This window comes from Coccomyxa subellipsoidea (genome assembly GCF_000258705.1).
Source record: "Coccomyxa subellipsoidea C-169, whole genome shotgun sequence".
NCBI classification, from domain to species: Eukaryota; Viridiplantae; Chlorophyta; class Trebouxiophyceae; family Coccomyxaceae; genus Coccomyxa; species Coccomyxa subellipsoidea.
Genome location: NW_005178035.1, coordinates 881713 through 908496, shown reverse-complemented (window position 1 = coordinate 908496; position 26784 = coordinate 881713). Strand labels below are relative to the sequence as shown.

Sequence of the window (26784 nt, the reverse complement as noted above, 5' to 3'; positions counted from 1 at the left end):
TTTGATCGGACTGGACGGAATACGCACCCTCACTGGCTTGGCAAGCAGGCGACAACGTGGCACCCTCATAACCCTTACGTTAGTCTTCAACCACTAACTTTGATCTGTACAAATTTACAATCCAGGGGCTCGTCACTTGCAACTGCAATTGCGACCTTCTAATCCGTGGACCCACAAGAATGGAATCTTGGATATATTTTCTGCATTTTCTTTCCTTGCACAATAGTCGGAAAGTGTCCGGTCGCAGCACAAACAAGACTCGAAGACATGAGCCAATGCTTTTCGCGGTCAGCGGTGCACTGAGTCGGTGGTATGTGGAATGTGGAAAATGCAGGGTAAATTAATGTAGGTATATTGATAAGGGATGTCGCCATACTGGCGACACTCCCAACGCGGAGCTGGATTGGTTTTCCATCCGGATGCTTGCCTCAGAGCATCTGTCGATTTCCTGGCCTTACGAATCCTGGTAGCACCATGACCCCCAAGATTGCAATAAACATCTCAAACTAACTATTTCGGATTTCACAGTCACGCTTTAGAGAGGAATGAGGGGCGGAGTCCCAAAGCCATCGCGACGCCCCAGTCGCAGCTGTTTTCTCTGGATCCAGCCACCGTCACAGAAAATTGCACTGGAAAGAATGTTTCAATAGTCTAATATGCGCGTGATTGGGCCCGAGCCGGTGCTTGAACTTTGCGGAATGATGCAGTTGCAAGGAGAGGGCCCTGGAATAGAGATTTGTATTGAAGTTGAAGGCTAACGTAAGGGTCTCATAAGCAGTTACTAATCCCCAAACCTGAATTGCCAGTCGTCAATGCTGTTTGCTAAGCAAACTTTGCTTTCTTCGATCACGATCGACAGATCACAGTGCAAATAGTCTTCAAGAAGAGAAAAAATCAATCTGTGATCTTAGTGTGAATCACCGCTGGTAGGTTGTGCTACATTCTCAGCCAATACCAGCACTCCACTCTCTTTAGAAGCATCAAATGTCATTTGCGTTGTAAGGATCCCCTTAAATTCGTGCAAGTCAAGCTATGTGATCAGACATGGACAACGAAGCCAGCCGTCTTCCCCTCGAGGTGTTTGAGGACCGCACCTCGTCGGGAGCAGCTGCCTATTTACCGCCCGCTCCCGCCTTTGTCAAGCAGCACCCTGCAGCTGCACGCCCTTTATCGCCTCATTCGACGCGCAGAGGCACGCAGCAGGATCATGTCCACAGAGCAGGGCAGGTTCCACAGTATGCAGGCACCCCTGTGCAAGACACCCCGTTGCAGGGTTCCCAGCTGCGATCTGGTCTCGCTGACAGCCAGCATGAAGCACAAGCGCTGCCTGCTGCTCAACCTGGCGTCCACCGAGGCGCAGACCTTCAGACAAATGGCCATGGACCGGTGAGAAGCTGCCACTCCCGTGCCCCCTTCGGGATGCCGTATGGCAGAAATTGGTGGGGTGCGCCTTTTCAGCTCAGCCAGCAGCAGCACCAGCAGCCTCACTGGGTGCCAAAAGATGGGACGCCCCAGCAGAGGCGTCCCACTGCGCAGCCGGCCCTGCATGCCGTGCAGGCACTCCGTGGCGCTCCTGCAGTTGTGATGCCACCCCATTCTGCATCAGCCAGACCCCGGCAGCCACCTGATCAGCCAGTGCTTTCCCCTGGACCGGGGGAACAGAGCGGCATGGAACCTCGGCAGTCACGCAGCCGTGCGCAGCCTGTGCAGAGCCCTGCGAGACAGAAGCAGCCTGCACCAGCGCAGCCTGCACCAGCCAAGCAGCGGGGGGCTGGCATGCAGCTGCCGATGCTATCTCAGCTTCATAGGGAGATCGAGGTTTTTGCGCAAAGAGCCTCACCGACGAAGGTGAGCTGGGCAATGGCAGTTCGAAATAAATTTGTTTGTTCAAACTGGACAGGCTTATAACATGCTCCCCTTACTGCATCGCTGTATATTATGCACGGCACAGATCGAGCATGTGTGGCACAGGAGGAAGCAGGAGCTGTCACAGAGTTGGAGAGGATAGTGAGGGAAGCTGCTCTGGCCATCTGGCCAAACTGCACAGTGGGCATCTTTGGGTCCCAAAGCTGCTCCATGGCCCTCCCAGGATCAGATGTGGACATCACCATCCTGAACGTCGACAGCCTGAAACCCCCAAAGAAGGGCGCGTCCGGCTTTTCCATGTGAGGCAACGCCTGATATGGCCAAAAGTCTGCTACATTGACAATGCCTGACATGCAGTGTGCACGCTGACGCATTTAATTGTGCAGCTTCGCAGCTTCGAGGCTCAGTGTCTGTTGGTGCAGGAAGCAGCGCAAGGGTGTGGTGCAAGAGCTGCGAAGGCTTCTGAAAGCTCTCAGCAAGCTCAAGTTGGTGTGTGGGAAAGCTGAGGTGAGATCAGCACATATACACAAGAACACTGTGCACAAAAATAGCGAGACATCCTGTGGGCGACATGTGAGCATTTTGTGGATGCTTTGAGCAGGTCATCCCAGCACGGATTCCCATTGTCAAGTGCTACCTCAAGGTCCATGGGATGAAGATCGCAGCAGATATCAGCATGGGTGTCGAGAATGGCGTGGAGGCGGTGCCCTTCATAATGCAGCAGGTGCTGATCAGACGTGATGCCCTTACACAGCGTCACTGTGAACAGGTGGGAAAGGGAAGGGAAATGCTCTGACATTCTTCAAGGCTGAGCATCCGATTTTGCCTTGCAGGTCCAGTTCTTTGGGCCGTCGCTACGAGCTCTGACTGTGGTCTTGAAAGCCCTGCTGAAGCAAAGGAACCTCAATGAACGCGTCAGTGGCGGCCTGGGGTCATACTGCGTCTTGAACGTGGTCATGGCTCACCTCATCAAGGAGGGGATCCGAGCCACGTCCACTGCTGACCTGGGCCACCTCTTGCTGTCCCTGCTACGCTTCCTTGGCAGGACAATGGATTGCAGCCGGCAAGCCATCAGCGTGCGCATGGTGAGGTCTCCCTCTACCAAATTAACGCTCTCCTGCTTTCGCAGACATCATCAGGTTTGGCATGCAAGGGGACATTTTACTTCGACTTTGCCTTGATGACTGTGTATTCATATCCCTCTATTTAATTGTCAGGGGGGCATTGTGGAGAAGCAGCAGCAATGGCAGCAGGCGGGCAGGCCTTACCTGTTGGCAGTGGAAGACCCTCAGCAACCCGGCACAGATATTGGCTCCGGGTCTTTCAACATTCAGGAGGTGATCCTGCTACTGTGTCTATACTTGCACCTCCTATTTAAACAGAATTAGCAGGTCCTTGAGTTGTGGGCTCTTGGCTTGAGCACTTTTGAGGAGCGTGGTGTGACGATCCATTTGCAGGTAAGGAGCTGCGTGGCGCGCGCCCATGATGTGCTGCACGCAAGCTGTTGCAGTGCGGCTGTGGGTGGCGCGGGCCCTGAGGCAGCGAGCTGGGCGTCGGTGCAGGCTGAAGGCCAAACTTTCAGTGTCTCACCTCCTCACCGCTCGGAGTACCCTCTTCTGGACACCGTCCTGAACACATCGCTTGCTCTGGATCGCAGCCCGTCCGCATCCCAGGCACGACACTGAGCGCTTGTTCTCCAAGAAGGGTTGCACTGTGGTGCTACTTGAAGGCTGTATTTGCGGAGGACTCCATGCATTTGTGTGTCGCAGGCCAGGATGGACCTGGCTTCAAAGCCAGCTGGAAAGATGAAAGTTAAGGCGAAAAAGAGCGTAAAGGTGAAGCGATTTCGGGGTGCTGCAGCTAAGCGCGCCCGAGGAGCAGAGGTGAGTTGCTTGGACCTGTTGTGGGTTACAATTTGATGTCCATACTTTACAAGAGACTGTTGGATTGACTGCATGGATCTGGTCCAGGTGCAGCCCATGGTGAACCCTCAGAAGCAGGCAAAAAAGAAGGCCCAGAGCAAGAAGATTCCCATGAAGAGGAAAGCCGGGAAAGGTACTGAGCAAGGCGATCAACCAAAAAAGAAACGCAGGAAAGTGCAGAAGCAGAAGGCCGTGCAGTGATACGATGAGGCATCGTGCTGTGTGCATAGCTGATGTGAGGTTGAGGTGGCAGTCTTTTGAATTGAGTTCTTGCTGCTGGGAGTATCTGCAATGCTGACTGAATCGGTACATGTTGGCCAATCGTTCCACATTCAATCGTGCTCCCCTGAGCATGCTGACCACGCATGCTTATGCCGAGCACAAAGGTATTGGATTCTAGAACACATTTGCAATTGCGCAACCACGGCCTAGGCTGCTAGCACTAGCAGACATCTCCGAGAGTCAGTATGTTGCCAAGCACACATGATCATGATGCATCCGGCTCCAAATAGCGCAGCTATGATACCATATTTTTAGTATTGATGTTGGCCACTTTTCCTCTATGCTTGCAGTTGCAGCTTTCTCAGCTGATCATCTCAGAGTTCTCATGATCATGATGATCACCACATGATGTGCCATACCAATGGTGGTCAATGCATTTCTGCATGCCTTGGCCGCGCCGACAATGCCGGCAGGAAAGCTAGTGCTATACGGTAAGCACTGCTCTACATTACACTGTGATACCTGGATACCTGCTCAGTGTGCTAACTTTAAGGCCAGAAATTTCTTTGTTTGTCCCGTGCTCCAATGCTGCGAGCACGTGGCAACACATGGTGCCATGGTGCTGCATTGCTGGTACTGAACGGACACAAGGGCCCACAGGAGAGGAAATTTGTCCCTATACTGAGATAGAGCTTTCGCATGCTCGCCAGTGTGAGTCAGCTGGCGAGACCAGTGCTGTGCTGCCACAGATCGATCTTGACAACAAGAATGGTGTCTCAAAATGCCGAGTCACTGAAGCCTTTCAATGAGAATCTGTCAAATCTTGGAACGAATATTTTCAGTGTTATGACTTCCTTATCGTTGCAAAACAAAAGCATCAACCTGGGTCAGGTGGGCCTGTGCCTCCCTCTTCTTAATGATCAGCTTCAGATCGGTTTTTCCGGTCCGATACGATAATGCCTAACCTCCGCGGGTGTGCTATCAGGGATTTCCTGATGAAGAGGGCCCCGATGAGATGAAGAGACGGGCTGGAGCTGCTGTATTTGAGCACACAAACCAGTACCCACCGATGTTTGGGATTGCTGAGGCGAGACAGGTGATTGCACTCTTTCCTAGGTGTTTTGCATGTATGTGTGGCTTCTGAAAAAAGGAACAAGATCACACATTTCGGGATCCAACCAAAGACGTTCAACAGGCAGTGGCGCGGCATTCAGCAGCACACTCTGGGCTAGCTGTAGACTGGCAAACTGAGACACTCATTACTGTCGGCGCAACAGAAGCTCTGGCAAGCGCTTTCATGGGGATATTGAACAGGGGTGATGAGGTATGGTCAATGGAGCAATCCACCATGGAGTACACGATGTTTGCATAACATGCCCGCAGTTTTCAACAAGTCCAAACCCCGTGTGCACATATATGTTTTATGCACCGCAGGTGATCATCTTTGATCCACAATATGATGCCTACATTCCCCTGTGCATTGCAAATGGGGGAGTGCCTAAGGTGGTAAAGTTAGATCCGTCAGACTGGAGCGTGCCACATGACCAGCTTGCAGCAGCCTTTAATGATAAAACAAAGCTCATCCTGATCAACTCCCCGCACAATCCCACTGGCAAGGTCTTCTCAGTAGAGGACTTGCAATTCATTGCCGACTTGTGCAAACAATGGGGCGCATATGCTGTGCTGGATGAGGTGAGTTGATGAAACATATTTGAGAACTGCTTTGAGGTGCACGTCAATGTCACACAAATGTGCTTGGGATGGATCCCATGGCTTCACTCTTGACGTGAATTCTGTTGGTGTCCAGGTGTATGAGCACCTGGTGTTTGAGGGGAGTCAGCATGTCTCCTTGCGCAGCCTGCCGGGCATGCATGATCGCTGCATCCGGATTGGATCAGCCGGCAAGACCTTCTCCTTGACTGCATGGAAGGTCTGCTGCTGCATCTTACTATATTAAAATTACCTGTCGTATGTACTATTAATGCTTCCCCCTGTAGGGGCATCTCATGTAGCTCAGTGTGTGCAACTTGTCTGTGACAACATGGCATAGCTCGGTCATTGCCTTTGTGTGCCACTCAGGTTGGCTGGGTGACAGGGCCACCAGCTCTGATCTCTGCCGTTGCCAGCGCTCATCAATTTATAACTTTCACGGTGCCATCGGCCATGCAACATGCGGTGGCTTATGGACTAGACAATGAGGCAACCTTTTACAGGTATGCACAGGCCTGATGAGAGTGCTACATTCCTTACCTCATCTCTACCTGCATGAGAGCGCAGGGGTGGTTTTAAGGAACCAGATCTGGGGCTGCCAGGGGGTTGGGCGAATTATTGCACCAGAAGAGGCTTTTCCTGGAGAAACAGCTGACAGACGTGGGATTCAGAGTACTTCCAGCGCAAGGCACATATTTTCTAGTGGCAGATTTCCGGTATCTATCTGATTCTCACCTTCACATACTGCTCGTTGTCAATGTTCTGGTCCTTAAGCACTGTGCCCCTGCAAAACTGCCTTACCTACAAAGTTCTGCTTATGTTCAGGCCACTTGTCCCCGATGATAGCGACGAGAATGATGTGCAATTTTGCCAGCGTTTGACCATTGAAGCTGGCGTCACAGCTATCCCGGTGCGCATCCACTGTTCTTATGCTGTGTGGGCCCTGTGCATCTATGCATCCCTGCTATACCTGCTGTCACGCGCATGAATGAAGGTGGCGGATGTGCAGGTCAGCGCATTTTACGCAAGCAAGGATCCTCCGCGTTCTTTGATTCGCTTCTGCTTCTGCAAAGATGATGAGAAGCTGCGGCAGGCCTGTGCTGCCTTGAAGAAGTATTTCTCCAAGAAGTCCAATCAGACCTAGTTGTCTGTCCTTTTGGACAGCATGCATGTATTTAGTGAGTGCCACTACTCCCCCTGCAGACCATTTTGTCTGTTAACTTTTTTGGATGATGTAGGACTTTGTTGACACTGCAACGTCATTAGAATAGGTTTCCTGTACTGCATTGTACATACGTGCTTCAGGTATGCTGTGTTGTGTTGGTACATTGAAGTCATCAGACAAGGTCCAGTGATGTCAATGCACTGCGCCTGCCAGCTGTTCTTTATTAGTGGGGGGTCTTACACCAACAATGCAGAGCAGATCACCAGTAAAACCTCACTTTAGAAGTAGCCTACCCAGTGTGTGAGTCTTTCACTGGATGATGACACTGCGCACTATTGATTGCAGTGACTACCGTGTTTCAGAACCAGCTTCACTTGGCAAGCTGTCTGGTGTTATCAACAGTAACCCGTAGTAAAGAAGGACTGCGCTGAATTTCAGCCGTGTTACCACAGCGTCTGCTAAGCTGGATTGTAGTTATTGAGTCACAGTTGCTTCGGTGATATGCCACTTCCTCACAGCCAATGCTGTTACTGGCAAGACGTCTCAACGCCCTGCAATCGATTGTTCAGTGACAGACATCAGGAGGGCTGTTTCCCTTGACAAAGTGTAGTCAGGTGATTGACATGTGTGCACAGTCAAGCACTGCCATAGTGTTTGGGAAACACAGGTGGGAGTGTACACATGCTGACAGTCTATCGACTAGCTGGTGTGTTATTTCATATATGGTCTAATTAAATCATGCTAGCATGCTTCGCATGCGCATGCAGTCAGTGATTGGCAGTGGGTGCCACCCACTTACTTGTTTAAGGTGTGAGCATGCTTAATCACTCATGACCGCTCATGCTAGCATCAGCATGATGCAACCTGACCTATGGGCATAGCGGAACGCTCCATATGGTATATCATTGGCTCGCAGACATCCACAAAGTTCAAAGAGTTTGGCATGTGCATGCCAGCCATCAGGGCTGTGCCCGCCATATGATATGCATGCATGCATGCATTCTGTCTTCTTGAAGATACTCCAATGTGACTCAGTCGCTGGCCACAGGATGATCATTTAAATCGAAAGTCGCCAACTTCATCGAGTTCTTCGCTTTGCTTGGCTATTTTTGCTCAAGAAATCTGGTAGGAGGTGTCTGCCCAATGCTGCCCATGCTGGGAAATCGGGCACAGCGGTCAGGGCATGTCCCTGCATGCAAGACAATCCTTGGGCAAATTTACCGTCCCAACCCTCAGGATTACAACTTATGTTGCTGGAATTGTATACGTAGCGCAGAGACAGCGCTACTACTCCCGACGTGACCCATGGTCTCTCGCTGTGCTAACCACCATGGTCTACGGCATTGCTAGAAGTGTGTCGAGCATCAAAGGCAGGAATCCGCTCAAGTATGTGGCGAGATCCGTTAGATTTATCAGCTCCATACATTCACAAGCCTTGTCGAATCCTTCATTCGAGAAGCTAGCAAGCTCGATCACTGCTTCCGATGCCCAGGTAAGCAAACTATTTCATCAGCAAAAAGGTCTTCATCACTGTTCTAATTGACACATTAAGCGAGTTGCAATTTTGCGCAGGCGTTGCTACAACAGGGATACGTTGTCACAGACAATGCCCTCGATGGTGGGACATGTGAAAGGTTTAGACAAGAGATCCATGCTTTGAGGGTATCTCAAAAGCTGCATTTGAACAGCACTCATCTTGTGAAAGCTGGGAAACGCGATCTGCTGCAGAAACAAGGCATCTATGAAGCAGAAATGGCAGACAAGGTAATCCCAGCTACTAGCCTTGACCTATGAATGAAGCAATTGGTTCATGACCAGGATGGTCCATCCACCTGTGCAGGATGCTGAAGTATCAGCTGTCCTTGCAGGCTGTACAGGAAGCAGCACCGACTATTGCAGCACTTCAGAGGGACAGGACGATGCTCACAATGCTGTCGTTGTTCCTTCCGCACTTAAGACTGCACTCACAGCTCATTAAGCTGCAGTACAATGCAGGTACAGGTCCCACTTGTTGCAACTGATCAACAGTCTCACTTGGATTTCCTCTCACATCTCGTTACACTGGGATAACAGCTTCTGCTTTCTATGCCTGCACGTCCTCAATGCATGACTAACCTCATACATCTTCAGGAAGTTCTGGCTGCTTTCCTTTGCACTATGACAGCGACGAGTCAGTCGACGCCAGACGGGTCACAGCCATCCTGTACCTTAATCCTGGCTGGGAACCAGCGCATGGCGGGGAGTTGCAACTATTCCCTTGGCCACGCCCTCCAGTGACAATTCCACCGCTTGATAACCGTCTGGTCATCTTTTCTACATGCAGAATGCTCCACAGGTCAGCTGGAGCTAGACTGCAGATTGCAAAAGAGGAGGATCAGTCCCACGGACAATGCTTCAATTCTGGTAGATACTGGAGCATGTGTGCTGCAGGGTGCTGCCATCCCTTGCTGAGCGATTTTGCCTCACAACTTGGATGTCGATCATGAACCCGGGGCCACCACCGACACCCATCCAGCATCTTGAAGCAGGTGCTTTGAACTACCTTTCATGTCCTCCCTCCCTGTAAGTGCGCCCTACTGTTCAGCTGTAGAGCTCTTGTACGGTAGCATTGAATTTAGGGGTTCCTTGCTGCCGTCTCAGTGTCTGCAAACATGCCGGTGATTTATGTGTGGCAAACAGGCTCTTCTGATAGAAGCCTTGAAAATCTGGCTGCTCAGCCAGAGGTTCGGAGAGCACTGGCAAAAGTACATCTGAAAGATTCATGGGCCCAGTCATTGATAGAAAGCCATGCAGACAGCGAGGCAAGAACTTCGATGCTTGCCACCTTCTGGAGAGAGGTAGAGCTCTTGCAGCAAAAAATCAAAATATTGGGATTGGATGGGATTGAAGTCTCAAAACTGAAGCACGCCCCTGTCCAATGGTTTTGATGCTCGCCAAGACTTTGTGTGGCATTTTGCAAATTCGTTCGAGTAGGTGCAGATGCAGATCTCATAATCTGTTGGCAACTAACTCGAGTATGCAACCCATGTAAACGTTTTCAAGATGTCACTGAAAGTAATCACTCCTTGACCAAGTAAATTGCAGTACCATATTTACAGTTTTTTTACCTTTCATGGTCAACATCTGTTTCAAGCAACTCAGTGGACGCCGACACTCCAACTTTCAAGGCACAAAAACAAGTGCCTGCAATCACTTCTACTTTGTTTTGGACAGTCACTGGCTGTCGCTGTCAGTGCCATACCCCACCAGTCCTCCCAGCCCTCCACCGCTGTCTTCTGCAGGCTCCTCGGCTGCACCTCCATTTTCCTGCCTCTTTGCCTCAGGCTGCACTGCACCATTGTCTGCTCCATTCTCTGCTTTCCTCTTAACTCTGACGATGACCTGCATCGGTCTCGGCCTTGTTGGGGCTGCCGGCTGTCGCCCCTTTGCAGGTGCTTGCTGCTGCGTGGCCAGCCCACTCGCTGCCGCTCCTGCACCAGCAATGCAAAATATTTTCCCAGGGAAGGGTACTCATTGCAGTTTCTTTAAGCTGTCTTACGAGTAAGTAAAACCGCATTCACTGCAATAATCTGAAGTTGCACCTGCATCCTCCCGGTCAGCAAGTGCCGGGGCATTAGCCGCGGCTGGTTGGCTTGAAGACGCCGGCGCGGGCCCCTCGTCCAACCGCCGCACAAAGCGCTGCTGCTGCATCAACATTGCGCGCACCTGCACAGCAACATTTGCGGTGCTCAGCTCACGCCGTCCTCCCACCCTCTAGGCGCCAGTAAACACAACCAATGCCAGGAAACGATCATTTGTTCTTGGCTCCAGCCTACCCCGTCCAGGCTGTGCTGCACCCATGGACTGCTCCTTGTGCACAAAGGACAAGACCCCACAAGGAGTGCAGGTTAAAAAGAAAACGATTTCAACAACTGGACGCACCGCCGCCTCGTCTGCTTCTTCGAGGATGACTTCCTCCTCGTCACCGCTGCGCTTGAGGGCGGAAAGCAGCGCTTCGCTGTTGACGCGCTCCTGCCGCGCCTTGAGCGATTTCATCTCGTCCAGCGCATTCATGATGTCCATCTCGCGCTTGCTGTCCAGCGTCCTGTTCTCCAGCGCCTGCACCACTCGCAGCAGCCAGCCACCATTCAATGTTCTGTGCCATCCCCGTCTTTCACGCGATCCTTGCAGGTGGCAGCATGTAGACCTGTGGCGAGACCTAATGCTGCCGAGCTGCCTGATGCCCTTGTGCAAAGAAACACTCTGCCCCTGAGCAGCTCTTGGAACTGGCTGATGCCCTTGTGCCAAGAGACACTGCGCCCCTGAGCAGCTCTCGGAACTGCCTGATGCCCTTGTGCAAAGTGACACTGTGCCCCTGAGCAGCTCTTTGAGAGATACTCTAAGGCATTTACAGTCAAAACCCTGGTGCACATATACCACATAGTCCTTTCACATGTCAAGAGTCACATAGCCAGCCAGAAAAGAAGGCAGGGTGCCGTGAGGCACACCTTCATGGCATTCCCTCTCTCCTCCTCCTCGCGTGCAGCAACAGCCTCCGCAACATCTCGATCCTTCTCTCGCCAGGGCTCGTAGTTGCGTGATGCGCCCTGCTCCATGGAATAGTCTGCATGCTCTGGGTCGGTCTTCATGGTGATCTCCGCTGCGCAGGCTGAGCACCGAAAGTAGAACCTGCAGCATGTCATCCCATCCCTTCAGCATGCAAGGTTGTGCTTCAAGACTTCTTTGGCTCCACTCTTATACAGTTTACAGATGTATCTAATCCTTAAAGACAGCTCCTATTGACTTCAGGTGAAGGCAGCTCACCTGAAGACCTGAATGCCCAGGTAGTTCTCGCCCTCCACGTCCTCTTTGCGCGTGTTGAACTTGGTGCCTTTGTACATGTAGGTGCCGCATGTTCCGCATCGTATGCTCATGGGAAGCATCATGCGCACTTTCATGACATTGTGATCCGGCCGTTTGCCTCTAGGCAACCTGCACAAAGCAGCGCCATGGATTGTGAGATTTGCAATCCTCTGCTCAGAATGGCAAGGCATAGCAGCAGGAAGTATTTTCTCCTGGAGCAGGGCAGCAGAAGGAGAGGTATTCGATCACTCACTTGGCCGGATCAAAGTCCGGAGGGAAGTACTTGTTGAGGACCTTTCGTTCTCCCTGTGGCACACACAAGACTCGGCAGGTGAGAGCCCAACCACGATGTAGAGCAATATCTTACACGTTAAAATGAAATTGACTTATTTAACCTACAGGTTACATCACAATATCTTACATGTATGGCATATAAACATCTAGGAAGGCCCTTTGTGCTCACCATGTTGTCAAGTGCTCAAAGATCTCCTATTCACTGAGCAGAAAGCACTCGGTCCTTCTTCTGAATTCCTGTACTTACTGGACGGGACTACAGAGATGTTTTCTTTCTACGTTCACCCCACACGAAGACGAGGAAAGTGTGTGTGAAGTCCTTACGATCACTCAGCTGAGATTCTTCAGTTTGCTCTCAAAATGTTATGCTCTGATGCTCTGTAGAAATAGCGAAACAAAATTACTTGTTATGCCTAAATGCTGCTGGTCTCCTTCAGTGGTGGGTGAGCTTTCATGTGCCTTTGCAGACCGGCGTCCCTTGAAGCAGCTTCCAACTGTTGCCCGCTAGGGCAGCGAGGTGGGCACCTGGGCAGCTTCCGGCAGCGTCCGCGGCTGTCCAGCATCGGATTTTACGAGTACTCTCGTTGTCATCACAGCGCCAAGAATCTCCTCGAACTCGACATCAAAGAACGCACAGTATCAAAGTAGAAGGTTAGAAGTGGCGGAAGAAATTTGTTGTACAGGTTCAGCACTGCAGTCCCAAGAAAGGTGACCCGCCTGGAGCCTGCAAAACGTTCAGACTGTCATTACTGAACACAAAATACATTCGTCATGCGACCTCATTTCCTAATTATATGGGGTTGTTGCACCCACAAGGACCGACGAATTTTGGGCTTGCGCAGACTCTGGTCGCAGGACGGAAGTTCCAAGGCACGTCGAACAAATCCTATCCGGTGAAATAGGACAAATGACTCTTTCTAGATACAATTTGTCGCGCTTTCATATCAAATGAGCCATTGCGGTTCTTCTTCTCGGTGGAGGCATATGAGCATCTCGAGGCCGGCTACGACGCGCAAACACAATCCAAGGAATGCAGTGAGCAATCAGAAGTTATCAATTATATTACTTATCTTCTTACTTATCTTCTATCGCAGGCAGTATGGACTCCAAGATTATCCTTATAGCGGCATGTCTTGCACTGGAGAGCACAGCACTGCTGTTCATGCTGGCAGGGGTTGGAGCTCTGCAGAATATATGTGATAATGCAGATCAGGAGGCAGACATGTCGTGTGACTCGGCTTACCGCTACCAGTGGTGGCTGGTAGTCTTCAATGCTGCTGCACAGATTGGTGAGTGTCTGAGGCGCTCACTGCGCAATACTCACCACTGTGACAAACGTCACAGAAGAAAAAGTAGACGCTTTTCCAACAACACAGCGCCTTTCTGAGGCTTGCTGATGATGCGCAGGTGTGGTCCTGTCAATTATCACCGATACTTTGGAGAAACACAGAATTGGTATCTGCTCGGTCCTGGCAGTGCTGACCGTGATGCTAATGGTAAGTGGACTTGATCAACGTGAACATCCTTTTACACAGGAAAGTGCCTGTTGTGGCGTAGCTCAAGAAGATCACCGCTTGCTGAATGGTGTTGCAATGGCTGTTTCTTCTTATGCAGGACAATGCCAACGAGTTCGTGACGGTGCATGACAAGGCATCAGGAGCGCTGGCTGATCGTGCAACAGTCTTCATTGCCGGTTGTGTGTTGGCAGCCATGATGCACATCATCCTCATCTTTGCCTTTGGACGCACCAATGCACCGGCAGCAACGCAAGGGCCCCCTACTAATGGCACCTACAAGACTTATGAGAATCAGATGGCGGAGCGCCCTGTGCAGGAGCAGCATTTGGCCTCCCCTCCACCATCGAGCTATCCGCCAGTGTAGATACAATTAATCCTATACGTGGATCGATAACTGCACTGACATGACTGCAAATATTTAACATATTATATGTTTTGAGTACCTGGAAAATTTACTTCAGAAAGCGTGGTTGGAAATTTGTTGTATCTGTATCCAACTTAAGTCTCTCAATCAGTGTTCCAAGAGCCTAGAACCCAGAGTCTACAGTCTTGCTTGGAAAGTTTTGGGAAGCCTTCAAGATGGTTTTTAATAGCTAGGATGCTTCAGAATAGGCATCCGAGACAGCAAACTCCCGGAGTCCTCTGCATGCTTCAGTTGCATGCTTCACTTGCATGGCTGAAATGAATACCCTTGGCAGGAACGCTTGCTTCCAACAAAGAGTGCGGTTCATGGTATTCTGCACGTGTTGCATATCAACGTCTGTGCTAATTTTAAGGGGTACTACGCAACAGAACCTGACACATTCTAAATCTGGTCAAACGCCAGCAACACACTTGACCTGAACATGAGTGATAGACTGGAATCTGAAACCATTAACTGAACTCTATGCTTGTGCAACATTGCAACGATAATTGAGCCTAGTTACTCCTGACAACACCATGACAGACACCTGAGCACCCATCCATTCACAAGCAGTAAGCGCAAGACGACAATGCAGCTCAAAGTTGAAGCCGTTCATGGTTAATCAAGTGAAGAAGTGACAGCTGCGCCTTTTCACGCAAGAGGACCCGACAATGCAGTGAGCTGCTTGTACACCGGATCCAAGCTGGCAGGCGGATCAACCCTGCCGCTCAGGATGTCGTCGGGGGATACAAGGCCACCATAAGCCTTTGCATTTGCGGCTTTTGCATGAGTTATCGTGCCACCTGAATGAAACGAAGCCATCAGTCCCCAGCATCTCAATGTTTCCAGTAGCATCTCTGCTTGGCATCCTGGAACTGCCAATCTTGCAGCCAAATTCTATGTGAAGCATCAGGTGATTACCATTGATGGAGTAGTCTAGCAGCTTCCCACTCTTTGCCACGTAGACAGCAGGTTGCATGTCTGCACATCCCATGGCGCTGAGGGTGCACACTGGGCTGCCACTGCGGTAGGAGGTGATTCTGAAGTCCCCCTTCTTGTACTTGTCTACATCCTCGTCTCTGTACAGGATAGCGATAGTGTCCACCATCTCACCTGGGCAACACCCAATACACTTTCATTGAGACAAGTTGGTTAGGGCATATCTCCGTGCTTGAAATGCCTCTGGCAAAGACAAGCCATCAGTACTCATGCGCCATCAAAGCCATGAGGCATGAGGCCAGAGGGATCACCGCCAAGGCTGAGGCCCACGCCAAGTGATGAAAGACTGAGGAATGAAGGGGCGCTCCACTGCCGATTCACAGCTGCAACTATGAAGCCCTGGCCGCGGAAGGCAGTCACGCCTGCAGCTGCATATGCTGCTTGCAGGAAAACAACTCCCTTGGCCCCTTGGAAGGCATCCCTCGGTACCACATTCTCCGACAGCACATGCCTGTTGACCAGATCACAGCATTAAGATCTCTACTCAAACCCACAAGAACGAGGTTGACAAGCAAGGGAAAGATCCGCACTTTAGGATAGTTGCACCGATGAGGGTTGTGTCATCGACGACATCCTTCTGTAACCTCGATATAGCTTCACGCTGTTCTTTGATATCCTGTTTCGTCAACTCCTCCTGGATGTGCAGATGCTGATTGACCAGGGCTTCCTGTTCGTCTGCACTTCGATTGAGCTCATCGTTGATCCTGGACTCCTGGGCCCTCAATTTCACCTTGGTACTTGCCATTTAAAATTGAAATGTTGGACAGACCGACAATGCAAGCCAGGTTGCCATCCGATCGCGCAGCTGCCAGGAAGGCGGAAGCTTGCTTTGGGGTTCCTCCCTGTACTTGAGGGTCGATGACCGTTGGTGCCAGCAGCTTCCAGAAGTCGAGAGCTCCGGAGCAGTGTCGAGAGCGATTTGAAGCATTGGAACAGGCATTCGCAATATTTCCTGTGCGTTGTGTTGGTAGGATTGTGATAAAGGTCATCGTGAAGATTGAACTTTGGGGTTGTCGCGCTCCCATTCGAGGACGTGATCTGCGTCATCCTCCTGGGAGAGGACCAGGTACAAATGAGTGCAAGTGGGGATCTGAGCTTCACAATTATCATTAATTAAATCATGATCAAGTTCTGTAAATAAGGATGCAAATTTGCTCTTCCAATGATTTGATTTCTTGCTTTGTCACGCTGAGAGTGCCTTTCCTTGTGGCTTCAAGACCCATAGGCCGCTCAATGCTAGGCACTCCGACGAAAAATAAACTGCTTGCCGCTTGATGCCCAAAAGGAAACGTGAGTTCATCCCCAATCCCAGTCCCTGCAAGTGAAAAGCTGTCCATGCTGATTCATGCGTGAAACTCTCTTGTCTGCTACAGGTGAAAGCGAACAGATGGGGAAGGATTATTATGCAATTCTTGGAGTACCACGAGAAGCAGATGAGGATACCCTTAAAAAGGTGCGTTGGCTCTCTTGAATCATCTGTAGGGCATCAGCTTCACAGAACACTTACTGAAACTATGCTCACCTTGCTCATGCAGGCATACCGGAAGCTAGCCGTGAAATGGCATCCCGACAAGAACAGAGGTAGGAGAAGGATGCAGCGCTGAAAGCATTGGTAAACAGCAATGCTGATTTCGCACCAATTAGCGCCTGTCTGGACTATTTCATGATGGCGGTGCTTATACTGTGTTGCAGACAATATTGAGGAGGCCACTGCCAAGTTCAAGGTCTGTCACTCAGTGATGTTGATTGCACCCAACACGTTGGTGTTTTGGACGCTTCAGGACCTAGCAAGCGAGGCTTTGTCTACAACACAATGGCGTTGTGCAGGAAGTGGGGGAGGCTTATGATGTCTTGTCAGACAAGCAGAAGAGGGAGATATATGACAGATATGGTGAGGAGGGTCTGAAGATGGGGGGCCCCCCTCCAAGCGCAGATGGAGCCGGAGCAGGAGGTTTCCCAGGTTTGTTTATTTTGACCCTATGGATGTTGAATGTACTGTTGTACTTGCCGGACAAACATCACGATTCTGATCGATGATGCAGACATTTCCAGGGGTTGTTGCAGACTACATCTCCAGGGGATTGTCTTAAGTACCCATTGACAACCTCCTGTGATGGGTGGCTGAATCGATAGGTGTGCACAGGTTTCGGGGCTGGAGGCGGCGGCGGCGGCGGCGGCCGCGGCGGCGGGTACTCATTCAACGAGGATCAGGCGCAGAAGATCTTTGAGAACCTGTTTGGAGGGGGCTTGGGGGGCTTTGGGTCATCGGGCATGGGCGGCGGTGGCATGGGTGGTGGCCCAAGGGTCCGTGTCTTCTCCTCTGGCGCCGGTGGCCCAGGAGGCGGCGGCGGCGGAGGCGGCGGCGGCGGCGGCGGCTTTGGTAAGAGGCATTATCCTTGCAGGCGCTTATTGGCAAGCACCTGGTTTCGAACCATCCCTATTGGGGGTGGCTGCTTGATTCCGTCTGAGAGAACCTCTGAACTAAACCTACATTGTGTGCAAAGTCTTTGTGAGCAGCGGCCTGGAAGTGGCCGAGGCTTCAAACCTCTGCATCCAACCTGTTTTGGCTGATCTGCTTGCTTGTGAGGAGTTGCTTTTCCCCGTGTTGCATTGGCCACCAGAGGCCCATGCAATGCTATTGCCCAGTTCTTTTTTGTCCCCAGGGGTGTTCCTGAAGGCCCAGGATTCCGGTGTCAAACTGATCTGTGCACGATGTGAAGATGCGAGGTAGAATTTATGCACTCAGATGTTTTCTTTCTGCGTTCTTGGATGCCATCATGCATTGTCAAGTGCTTTGTGCAGGCAATCTCTTTGGTGGTGGCTTTGGCGACGCTGATGAGGAGGAGAGCCCTTTCTTTGGAGGCGGAGGCGGCAGGTTTGGCGGGTGCGTTGCTGCAGTCTTATACCCTAACATCTGTGATATCTGCCCCATTTCAGCTCCGATGTGTCTCAATGCTCCGTTAAGAGCATTTGAATGCGTGAGGAGGCAGTAAGATTGCATTGTGTGTACGTGCAGGTATGGGGGACAGCAGCAGCAGCGGCCTCGCACGATTGAGGTGCCACTGAAGCTGACCCTAAAGGAGCTTCACACCGGCACCACAAAGAAACTCAAGATTACTCGCAGAGTCTTCAACAAGGAGACCAACAAGCTTGAGACCAAGGAGGTGCGCACAGCTTGCATGCCATGGTTGGGAGAGAAGTGTCAATCGAACTTCCAAATGCGAAGAAGAACACATCCATGCTTGGCCGTCCACAACATTTTTGGGATGCCAGGGAAGCGCAAAGGAATGCCTGGTGGGTACCATGTTGTTCTTTTGATCGCAGGAAATCATCACCATCAATGTGCAGCCAGGCTGGAAAGATGGCACGCGCATCACATTTGCTGGGAAGGGCGATGAGCTCCCCGGCCAACCACCGCAGGTGAGTCATGACCAGGCAGCTTTAGAAAGCTCCCTGCAACTGACCTTGAGCGTGCACCCATTGCCACTAGCAAAAATGCTAATTTAGAATTCCCTGCATCTGCTCAGGAGAGCGTGAAAGCGGCTTTGTGCTGGTCGTGCAGGATCTGGTCTTTGTGGTGCGGCAAGTACCGGATGACCGCTTCAAGCGCGAGGGAGATGACCTCATCACGCAGGTGCGCATCAGGCTGCCAGATGCGCTGTCGGAGGGCAAGATCGACATCCCTCACCTCGATGACCGCATCCTGCGCGTGCCGCTCAAAGAGGTGTGTTGGGGGGGTTTTCCCTGCTGGTGGCTATTTGTAAATTTCCGGCTGCATGCAACGAGGCAAGAATGCTTTAGGAAATGCCGCAAACAATAGCTGCAGGTTGTCGCTCGGGTAACACAGTCAGAGGCTACGTTTCTGTCAAAAAACTTGACCCTGCTGGCTTTGCCTGGGTGCAGGTTGTGGCGCCTGGGTATGTGAGGGTCGTGAAGAACGAGGGCATGCCCAAGTCAAAGGCGCCAGGCCAGAAGGGTGACCTCAAGATCGTCTTTGATGTGGCGGTGAGGATTCTGAACCTGCAAAGTCATGCTGTCCCAAACTGCTGCTGACCCTCATGGTGCGCGTCTGCATGTATCTCTGCATTGATTTGAGCTGACACCCACCTCTGCGTGTCTGCAGTTCCCAAAGAAGCAGCTGAATGCCACAGAGAAGGACGTCCTTGAGGACCTGCTGAGGGATAAGTGGTGATTCAGAGGAGAGGGTTTTCAATGGATGCAACCGAGCTGAGGAATGTTTGGTGGGCGCCTGCATTTGCCGGCATTTGAGGCTCATGCACATTTTAAATATTGTCAGATAGGGCATGAACTTGTAGCTGTAGACTTGTTGTTATGGTTACATATATCTGCCAAGGAGGGTTGTTGTGCTTGTAGTATGCAGATGCAAAGTCAGTCCTGTATTGTGAGGAACTTCTGACACTGTTGTTGTTATTGTAAAAAGGTTAGTGTGAACTGTCGTGTGTTTCTGTCTTGTTGCTGTGCAGCTTGCTCGAATCCAGGGTCTGTGCATGTGTTTTGGTTGAGGAGACTAAGGTCAGCTTGGTAGCATGTACCAGTGCATGGACACTGGTACACCACTATCTCATATGATGATCAGGTTCTATATTTGCAGCAGCAGCAACAAAGTCTCAAGGTCCACTCAGCTGGCAAGTCAGCGTATGGCACATAGCTGCCAACAGTTGACATGCGCATCAGCCGTGTAAATGGCACACTGGCCAGCTCTGCTGAGCTCTTACGTGCATGCATAGAATCATCATCACGATTATCATGATGATGTTGGCGGCCATATGATGCGTATCCTGCATGCACAGCTTGACTTGCATGTGCCAACACACAAGCAAGCAGTTCCTTCCCCAATTTGGTATGCATGTCAGGAGTACCTCAGAAGAATTTCTTCTTTTCTACTAAAAATCGAGTATCAATTCGAGGGATCCAGGAAGCTTGCAGCGCATTGTGCAGCCAGCTTCCCTCACCTTCCCTTCTGGATTGCATCCCGCACGTGACCCGGGCATCTCTTTCCGAAAACAATGAAACGTTTCCGCTTGATTTACACAATTCAGCAGCCATGGCTCATGTATTAAGGTTCAGTACGTCTGGTCGCTGTCATTCCACCGATGAAATATTAGATCAGAAATTTTTGCTGCCATTACGAACATCGAGCGGCTGCTCGAGGCCCGTACACCAGCAGAGGGCATCACGGCTTCAAAAAGGAGTCCGATCGAGCCCTTATCTTTGTAGAAGACTTTCTGTGCCGAGATCTGCAGTCGCTTCAGGTGATTTGGAGCAAGCCATGTGCAAAGCTCCCCAGCTGTCGCTGTTTTTTCTGCGATGAACCTGCATATTTGTTGTGGCTCAATCTCAGTACAAGATTTTATGGTTGCGTGCAGAAATAGAGACAATGGAGCAGCTGGTCTTGCAGCCAATTACAAAGATAGAAGGCCACGTGAAACTTCCTGGGTCGAAGTCCCTCTCGAACCGCATCCTGCTTTTAGCTGCCCTGTCCAAAGGCACCACGGTCGTCAAGAACCTCTTGGTAAGTACGTCCACATTCAGATCTTGACAGAATGCCTCATTTCCGACCAAACAGATCTCTCTAGGGGTGAAGTGGCCGCTCTCATCCCTCGCACTCACTTGCTCTCACAGGACAGTGAGGACATCCGATACATGGTCAGTGCTCTCAAGACTCTGGGCATCCAGCTGGAAGAGAGATGGGAGCAATCAGAGATGGTGGTGCATGGGTGCAACGGGCGGTTCCCAGTGGAGGGGGCTGAGCTCTTCCTAGGCAACGCTGGCACTGCCATGCGGTGAGGACTGGGCACACTTCTTCTTGCCAATAGGCCTTGCGCTACGACCTGTGCAGAGAAGCTGCCATTTTAACTGCACAGAATATCTGCTGGCGTTAAGCAAATCGATGGCAACCCTCCACCCGTACCTATGCTCCTGCACAGGCCCTTGACGGCTGCAGTGGCGGCAGCGGGCCAAGGGACTTTTGTGCTGGATGGCGTTGCGCGCATGCGCGAGCGGCCCATCCAGGATCTGGTGGACGGCCTGAGCCAGCTGGGTGTGCAGGCAGAGTGCAGCTTGGGCACCGGCTGCCCACCCGTCACTGTGCAGGCTGATGGACTTCCCTCTGGCACGGTGCGCGATCATCGTCATGGTCATTACTTCTGCTCCTGAAGTTCTGTTTTGTAGTATGTCATGGATATCACTCCTTTGCAGGCTTACACATTGCAGATCTGTGGATGAGCTGCAGGAACAACTCTTGCAGATCTTCGGAGATTAGATTCAAGACAGAGGGGCAGGGGTATGATAGATGGCGCTGTGGTGGGCAGGTTGAGCTGAGTGGAGCTGTGAGCAGCCAGTACCTGACGGCACTGCTGATGGCGGCTCCGCTGGCGAAAGGCAGCGAGGGCATCACCATCAAGATCCGGGACGAGCTGGTGTCGCAGCCCTACGTGGACATGACTGTCCGCCTCATGGAGCGCTTCGGTGTCAAGGTCTGCCATGCGCCCTCACCAAGACTTAATAACTGCCGTTGTAAACTTGGACCAGGGCATGCTGAGAGGCAATGCATGGTCAGAATGTAATAGAAAATAGTAATGAAGGCCATTCCTCTGGTATATAAACAGGTGGAGCGTCTGGACGGTTTGCAGCACATGCACATCCCTCCTGGCCAGACCTATGTGTCGCCAGGCGAGTCATTTGTTGAGGGCGACGCCTCATCAGCTTCCTACTTCCTTGCAGGTATAACCTTGCACGATCAGGATCCCTGCTTAGATATCTCCGGTTTTATCTCTCACTGCGCATCCATCAGTGTGCAGCCTGCCTGAAGATGAGAGGTGGGTTGCTGGGGCGCAGGAGCCACCATCACGGGCGGCACAATGACAGTGGAGGGCTGCGGCTCTGACAGCCTGCAGGGCGACGTGCGTTTTGCTGAGGTAATGGGCCTCATGGGCGCTGATGTCAGATGGAGCCCCTACTCCATCACCATCACAGGTGACAGACCAGGCAACAAATACACTCGTCCATTACCTCGCTGCCAATATCACAGTCCCCACCTCGCATGGTGCATCTATACATCTTGAATTACAAAAGAATACTGCGCCTGTGGTGCATTAGACTTCTCAAGCCTTTTTAAGTCTTATTTTGCGGTGGTTGACATTACAGTAGTTCACAGTCATTGAGGTGTTGTTTGCTGGTATGCAGGTCCTGCGCGCGGCAGCCTGAAGGGCATTGACCACGACTGCAATGACATCCCAGACGCCGCCATGACCCTGGCAGTGGCTGCCATCTTCGCAGAGGGTCAGACGCGCATCAGAAATGTCTACAACTGGCGCGTTAAGGTATCCTACAGATTCTGGCAGACACTGCGTTGTATGTTTCAGACATCACATGCAGCCTGTGTTTCAATTGCCCCGCCACCACGATCATATGGTGATGGAGCAGTCTTTGCACACCTGGCCTGTCCTGCCTTTGCTGTTCTCATGTTTGCGTGCTGCAAGTGGTGCTGCAAAGGGTAGGACAGCTGGTCACCGACACCTGCAGCTGGCCTGCAGATGCACCTGCCTCCTGGCAGGAACATCGCGCTGTAATTGTTGTAATAGTAAGTGGGGCTGCAGCATCCTCATCTGTGCTGACATGAGCCGTGGCACGAGCGCAGGAGACCGAGCGGATGAAGGCAATTGTGGCGGAGCTGGGGAAGCTGGGTGCTGATGTGGAAGAGGGGCGCGATTATTGTGTGATCACCCCTCCAGCGCAGCTTAAGCCGGCGGCTATCGACACCTATGATGACCACCGGATGGCCATGGCCTTCTCGCTGGCTGCATGCGGGGATGTGCCAGTCACCATCAATGACCCTGGCTGCACGCGCAAGACCTTCCCCACCTACTTCTCAGTCCTGGAGAGTGTTGTCAGCCGGGCATGAAGATGGTGGCAGCCTGCAGGATAGGACTCTGATGGTTGTTTGAACGTTCAATGTTTCATAGTACAAACCTTTGAGCATGCTGAGGACCTGTTGCTTGGTGTTTCTGTAAGAATGCATCCCTAGAAAACGATAAAGACTGAGATCTGAGCAAGGCTGAGATCTGCAATCGGGCATGCCGACTGGGCATTTGCGCAAACTAGCGACAGCAAAGTCATTGTAATCATGCTTTCTAGAGTGAAGTTCATAAATAGAGTCTATGGAATGTAGCTACAGATTGCCACAGCTCTTCGTCCAGCTTGTGGCAACCACGATTTTTTTGATTTCAAATAGCAAAATAAGTCTGATTAGGGCTCTGCCACATGCACTCCGTTCTATACAAGGGTCTTTCACCCTTCTGCTGATCAAGTCAAGTCTCATGGAATTGCAATTGCTGAAGCTTCAATGTACCATGTCAGTGCTGACTCAAGCTATGCTATCAATACTTCTACACCCAATAGAACGACCAAAACTCATTTTGTACACTTGCAAATTGACATTGATAGTATTTCAACCGTACAGTACACTGTTGCCATTGTGTACAACCAAACAGGAAGATTCATCAGAATCCTCATTCCAGCAAACCTCTGAGGAACAAAGCTCACAAACCGTCTGCCCCAAAGTTTCAAATTCGAATGGACATCCCAACGTCTACAACAGACAGAATAAAATGGACATGTGATGACATTCATCCTCTGTGGAGCTTCCCGGCAACCTCCAAGACATGTGAGCTAGACCTGCTGAGCAGATATACATATGGCGGCACCTCTAATTTGATCCTAGAGCCTCCGGCTGGTGTTATTGGGCCGTCGCCTCTGCCTGTTGACTTCCGGAAAAATCGCACTCAGAAATGACACAAGAAGTGCCGCAGCTGCCAGCACTACCATGGACCAGGTGTAGCCGCCGCCCCTGTCCTTAATTGCTCCTGCATTGCATCAGATCAATATTCAGCGCTACTGAACGATATGAGCGGGGAGACAACGATGTGGCATTGTTTTTAGCAGGAGCTCTTCATCCAGTAGATGAGGGCTGAATTGACACACCAATAATATATGGTCCCATGAACCCTCCCACACTCCCCACCGAATTGATGAAAGCCACACCAGTTGCTGCCCCAGCATCTTTCAGAAAAGTGGCAGGCCAAGACGCCATGACCTGCAGACTCCACACAACCAAAATAGTTAGAAAAGTGCACATAGCATCAACACTGCTGCGCCGACCAAAATCAACATGGGCATACTTCACCGAGCCAGCCCTGACAAGGGAGTCACCGCATCTGGTGCCCAAACAACCGCTGCCACAAGCAGGGCTCCAAAAGCTGGCTTCGGGTGATGCTGAATGAGTGCGGCCAGCACGCCAAGCGCCACAGCTGCCACCAACAGAGGGACTGCCACATGCCATCGCCTCTCTCCTGTTGAGCAGTAGCAATGGATTTAAATACCTACTGCAAACTCTGCCCAGTGCTATTATCAGCATGCGGTAATGCATCCTGCAACTGTGCCATCTGTGCCGCGCATTCTTTGGCCTTAAGAATCTGCAAAAGGGGGACAGGCATAGAATTACCTGTCAGCTTGGAATGATGCGCATTCGCCAAGATTGCAATGGCGGAAATCACGAACGGTAAGGCTGAAAAGAGGGCTACAATAGATTTCTTCGCCTTCCCTCCTGAAAATGGCAGGCAAAGAATTGAAGCAGAGCGCACTCTGTTGCTTGGGATCTGACAGGTAACAGAACAGTATCTCAAAATTCATCAGTTGTCACTTTGCTCCTGGAAATGTTTTGAAAGCCCTTACCAAGGATAGAATCGATGATCAGGGGACACCAGAAGATTATTCCATCTGCATAAAGCACAAAGAACAACTATCAGCACACACACTATCAGCACAATAGGCTCAGGGGCAACAAAGGGCGGAAGATTAGCCATACAAACACACATATTTAAAGACAACCTCAAGAAAACCATGATCCTCTCACATTTTGGGATGTTTGCAACCATTGAAATTGCTGCCAGGTGCCATGTGCGGTAGTTCTTCAAGGAGTCCCAGCCATGCGTGGCTGCTCCACTCCCCACAGCCTTTGCCTTTAGATCTGCATTCCGCTGGTGAAGCCAGACACGCTCCTCCTCCTTCAAGAAATTTGCCTGAAGTTGCGGCACAATACATGTCACATGCATGATCTGACACGGCAAAAACTGGGTCAGTTTCAGATTGTCAGTGAATTGCTGCGGGATATATAATCAGGCAGGTGATGAGGAGTACGTCAATTGCTCACGTTGATCGGGAGGTCTGCCAGGGTGAAGGCCACGTAAATCCCCATGACCACAGTCAGCGCTCCTTCTATCAGGAAAAGCCACTGCCAGCCCTTCAAGTTCCCAAGTCCGTCCATAGCAAGAAAACCTGCACCGCCCCACCACAATTATGAGCCGCCTACAAGCTCCCTTTTGATGCATGCGTGCACGACAATCTTGTGATCTGTAACTGCTCACGACAGGAAGAGCAGATAACATACAGTCACCTGCGGCAATGGGGCCGCCAATGACCTGCGAAAGGGCAATGCCCACTAACACCCAGGACCAAGAAGCGGTCAGTTCATTCTCTGCACAGCACAAATTGAATCAATGCCCAGTCTCCTTTTGCATATACAATCTTAAAATCCATGTAAAAGAGCTTGCTATGAGGTGTGGTCCTCTGTGTAAGTGACCTTACCTGAGTAGAAGAGGGACAAATGATACCACATTCCTGGCAAAGTGCCAGACTCTGCTGCTCCAAGAAAGAACCGAAGGACGTAGAATTGGGGCACAGACTGCAAGAGAGCCAAAGTCACCATCAGAGGGCCATACCATCTGATACCTTGCTTTCCGGGAAGGGGCATGCCTGGTGAATTTTTCACCTTCAGGGTCGCAAACAGAGCGGCCACAATCCCCCAGATTATCACGAGGAATGCGAGCCATTTGCGTGCGCCAAATCGCATCAAGGCCAAGTTACTGGGTATCTGCATGAGCATTCAAACGAGTCAGTTTCATGATCCAGCCATATATTACAAAGAATCTTCGGCTTTTCCTGAGAACTCCCGGGGTCACCAAAAAGTGCACGTCATAGCCACACATCATAGCCAAAGTGGACAATCAAACGAAAGACAATCAAAGTTTGCATGCCTGGAACAACGTGTAGCCCAAGAAAAAAATACCACTTCCAATGCCATACTCTGTTCCAGTCAAGTTGAGACTGGCATTCAGCTGAAGGGCTGCAAAAGCCAAGTTTGTCCTGGCACAGAGAATGGCACAAGATGTGAGATATTTAATTATGTACATCATTGAATCTCTCTGCACAGTTTTTCACCCCTAAAGGATACCAGGGCAATACAGCTCGGAAAAACAGAGAGTGAAGACATACCGATCCAGATAGCAAAGAACCGTGAGTAGGAAGAACTTCCAGAGAAGAAAGGTGTCCAATTTTCTCATCACATCCTGGGCTTTGATGGGTGTTTTAGCGTCTGCTAATAGATCATCCTCACTGTCTGTTGCTCGATCGGAGTGTTTCATATCTGCTGTTGTTGTCTCAATACAATTTGCCTCAGGGGCGGGATCCCCAACCCCACTTGAGCTTTGTATCATGAACGCGACAACTCGGCATCTAAATTGCAAGTATCTGGGTTACATTGCAAAAAACAGTACGTGATGCATGAATATTTCTTCCCTATTTTCACGCTTTTTCCAATGGTTCAAGTGATGGAAAACGCAGCTTCTTCCAAACTGACACCAGATCTGTCAATGCACTACGTAGAATTTGGAATATTCTTCAATTGCCATTGCAACGAAGCCTCCGAAAGGTTTCGGAGACAGATTTGCTTTCGTGACCCCTCTAGAGATGAGATAAGGGTCAAGC

General features: G+C 50.9%; 9 protein-coding genes across 9 annotated transcripts; 6 read left to right on the top strand and 3 right to left on the bottom strand.

Annotated features, from left to right (window-relative positions):
* Positions 1–2129: 2129 nt before the first annotated feature.
* On the top strand, positions 2130–4097 carry COCSUDRAFT_33252 (hypothetical protein; the record flags this gene model as incomplete). The annotated part of the gene is made up of 8 exons (XM_005647607.1): positions 2130–2165; positions 2289–2373; positions 2468–2590; positions 2700–2951; positions 3084–3203; positions 3324–3539; positions 3636–3749; positions 3837–4097. Coding segments are annotated over exons 1-7 (893 nt in total), but the record flags the coding sequence as incomplete, so codon positions are not given.
* Positions 4098–4778: 681 nt separating this feature from the next.
* COCSUDRAFT_15889 (PLP-dependent transferase) lies at positions 4779–6864 on the top strand (the record flags this gene model as incomplete). Its single annotated transcript, XM_005647606.1, has 9 exons — positions 4779–4901; positions 4996–5106; positions 5206–5334; positions 5445–5702; positions 5818–5940; positions 6090–6223; positions 6323–6436; positions 6567–6630; positions 6730–6864. The coding sequence occupies 9 exons, from the start codon at positions 4779–4781 to the stop codon at positions 6862–6864; spliced, it is 1191 nt and encodes a 396-aa protein (XP_005647663.1).
* A 1587-nt stretch (positions 6865–8451) lies between these two features.
* Positions 8452–9932, top strand: COCSUDRAFT_29112 (hypothetical protein). Its single transcript, XM_005647605.1, has 5 exons — positions 8452–8649; positions 8754–8880; positions 9016–9220; positions 9316–9413; positions 9565–9932. Exons 1-5 carry the CDS (start codon positions 8638–8640, stop codon positions 9810–9812), a joined length of 690 nt encoding a protein of 229 aa, XP_005647662.1. The 5' UTR covers positions 8452–8637; the 3' UTR covers positions 9813–9932.
* A 28-nt stretch (positions 9933–9960) lies between these two features.
* COCSUDRAFT_66171 (hypothetical protein) lies at positions 9961–12612 on the bottom strand (the record flags this gene model as incomplete). The annotated part of the gene is made up of 7 exons (XM_005647604.1): positions 9961–10355; positions 10467–10590; positions 10807–10983; positions 11373–11553; positions 11689–11856; positions 11981–12033; positions 12547–12612. The coding sequence occupies 7 exons, from the start codon at positions 12610–12612 to the stop codon at positions 10099–10101; spliced, it is 1026 nt and encodes a 341-aa protein (XP_005647661.1). The 3' UTR covers positions 9961–10098.
* A 631-nt stretch (positions 12613–13243) lies between these two features.
* COCSUDRAFT_63486 (hypothetical protein) lies at positions 13244–13902 on the top strand (the record flags this gene model as incomplete). Its single annotated transcript, XM_005647603.1, has 3 exons — positions 13244–13310; positions 13429–13517; positions 13636–13902. 3 exons carry the CDS (start codon positions 13244–13246, stop codon positions 13900–13902), a joined length of 423 nt encoding a protein of 140 aa, XP_005647660.1.
* A 78-nt stretch (positions 13903–13980) lies between these two features.
* COCSUDRAFT_66170 (hypothetical protein) lies at positions 13981–15513 on the bottom strand (the record flags this gene model as incomplete). The annotated part of the gene is made up of 4 exons (XM_005647602.1): positions 13981–14744; positions 14863–15054; positions 15192–15391; positions 15509–15513. The coding sequence occupies 4 exons, from the start codon at positions 15511–15513 to the stop codon at positions 14593–14595; spliced, it is 549 nt and encodes a 182-aa protein (XP_005647659.1). The 3' UTR covers positions 13981–14592.
* Positions 15514–16327: 814 nt separating this feature from the next.
* Positions 16328–19390, top strand: COCSUDRAFT_23749 (DnaJ-domain-containing protein; the record flags this gene model as incomplete). The annotated part of the gene is made up of 10 exons (XM_005647601.1): positions 16328–16393; positions 16476–16521; positions 16633–16664; positions 16768–16891; positions 17099–17269; positions 17935–18104; positions 18265–18360; positions 18503–18664; positions 18844–18945; positions 19064–19390. The coding sequence occupies 10 exons, from the start codon at positions 16328–16330 to the stop codon at positions 19130–19132; spliced, it is 1038 nt and encodes a 345-aa protein (XP_005647658.1). The 3' UTR covers positions 19133–19390.
* A 948-nt stretch (positions 19391–20338) lies between these two features.
* On the top strand, positions 20339–22864 carry COCSUDRAFT_63483 (3-phosphoshikimate 1-carboxyvinyltransferase; the record flags this gene model as incomplete). The annotated part of the gene is made up of 8 exons (XM_005647600.1): positions 20339–20473; positions 20584–20744; positions 20889–21078; positions 21273–21437; positions 21570–21684; positions 21799–21936; positions 22147–22283; positions 22601–22864. 8 exons carry the CDS (start codon positions 20339–20341, stop codon positions 22862–22864), a joined length of 1305 nt encoding a protein of 434 aa, XP_005647657.1.
* Positions 22865–25391: 2527 nt separating this feature from the next.
* On the bottom strand, positions 25392–26354 carry COCSUDRAFT_8743 (MFS general substrate transporter; the record flags this gene model as incomplete). The annotated part of the gene is made up of 6 exons (XM_005647599.1): positions 25392–25493; positions 25601–25702; positions 25790–25891; positions 25941–25947; positions 26062–26163; positions 26293–26354. Coding segments are annotated over 6 exons (477 nt in total), but the record flags the coding sequence as incomplete, so codon positions are not given.
* Positions 26355–26784: the final 430 nt, after the last annotated feature.

Bases quoted from the DNA above. Each gene is read 5' to 3' on its own strand.
- COCSUDRAFT_29112 (XM_005647605.1), top strand. The intron at 8,881-9,015 runs GTACAGGTCCCA...ATACATCTTCAG, and splicing joins TAAGCTGCAGTACAATGCAG to GAAGTTCTGGCTGCTTTCCT. The intron at 9,221-9,315 runs GTCAGCTGGAGC...TGTGTGCTGCAG, and splicing joins ACATGCAGAATGCTCCACAG to GGTGCTGCCATCCCTTGCTG.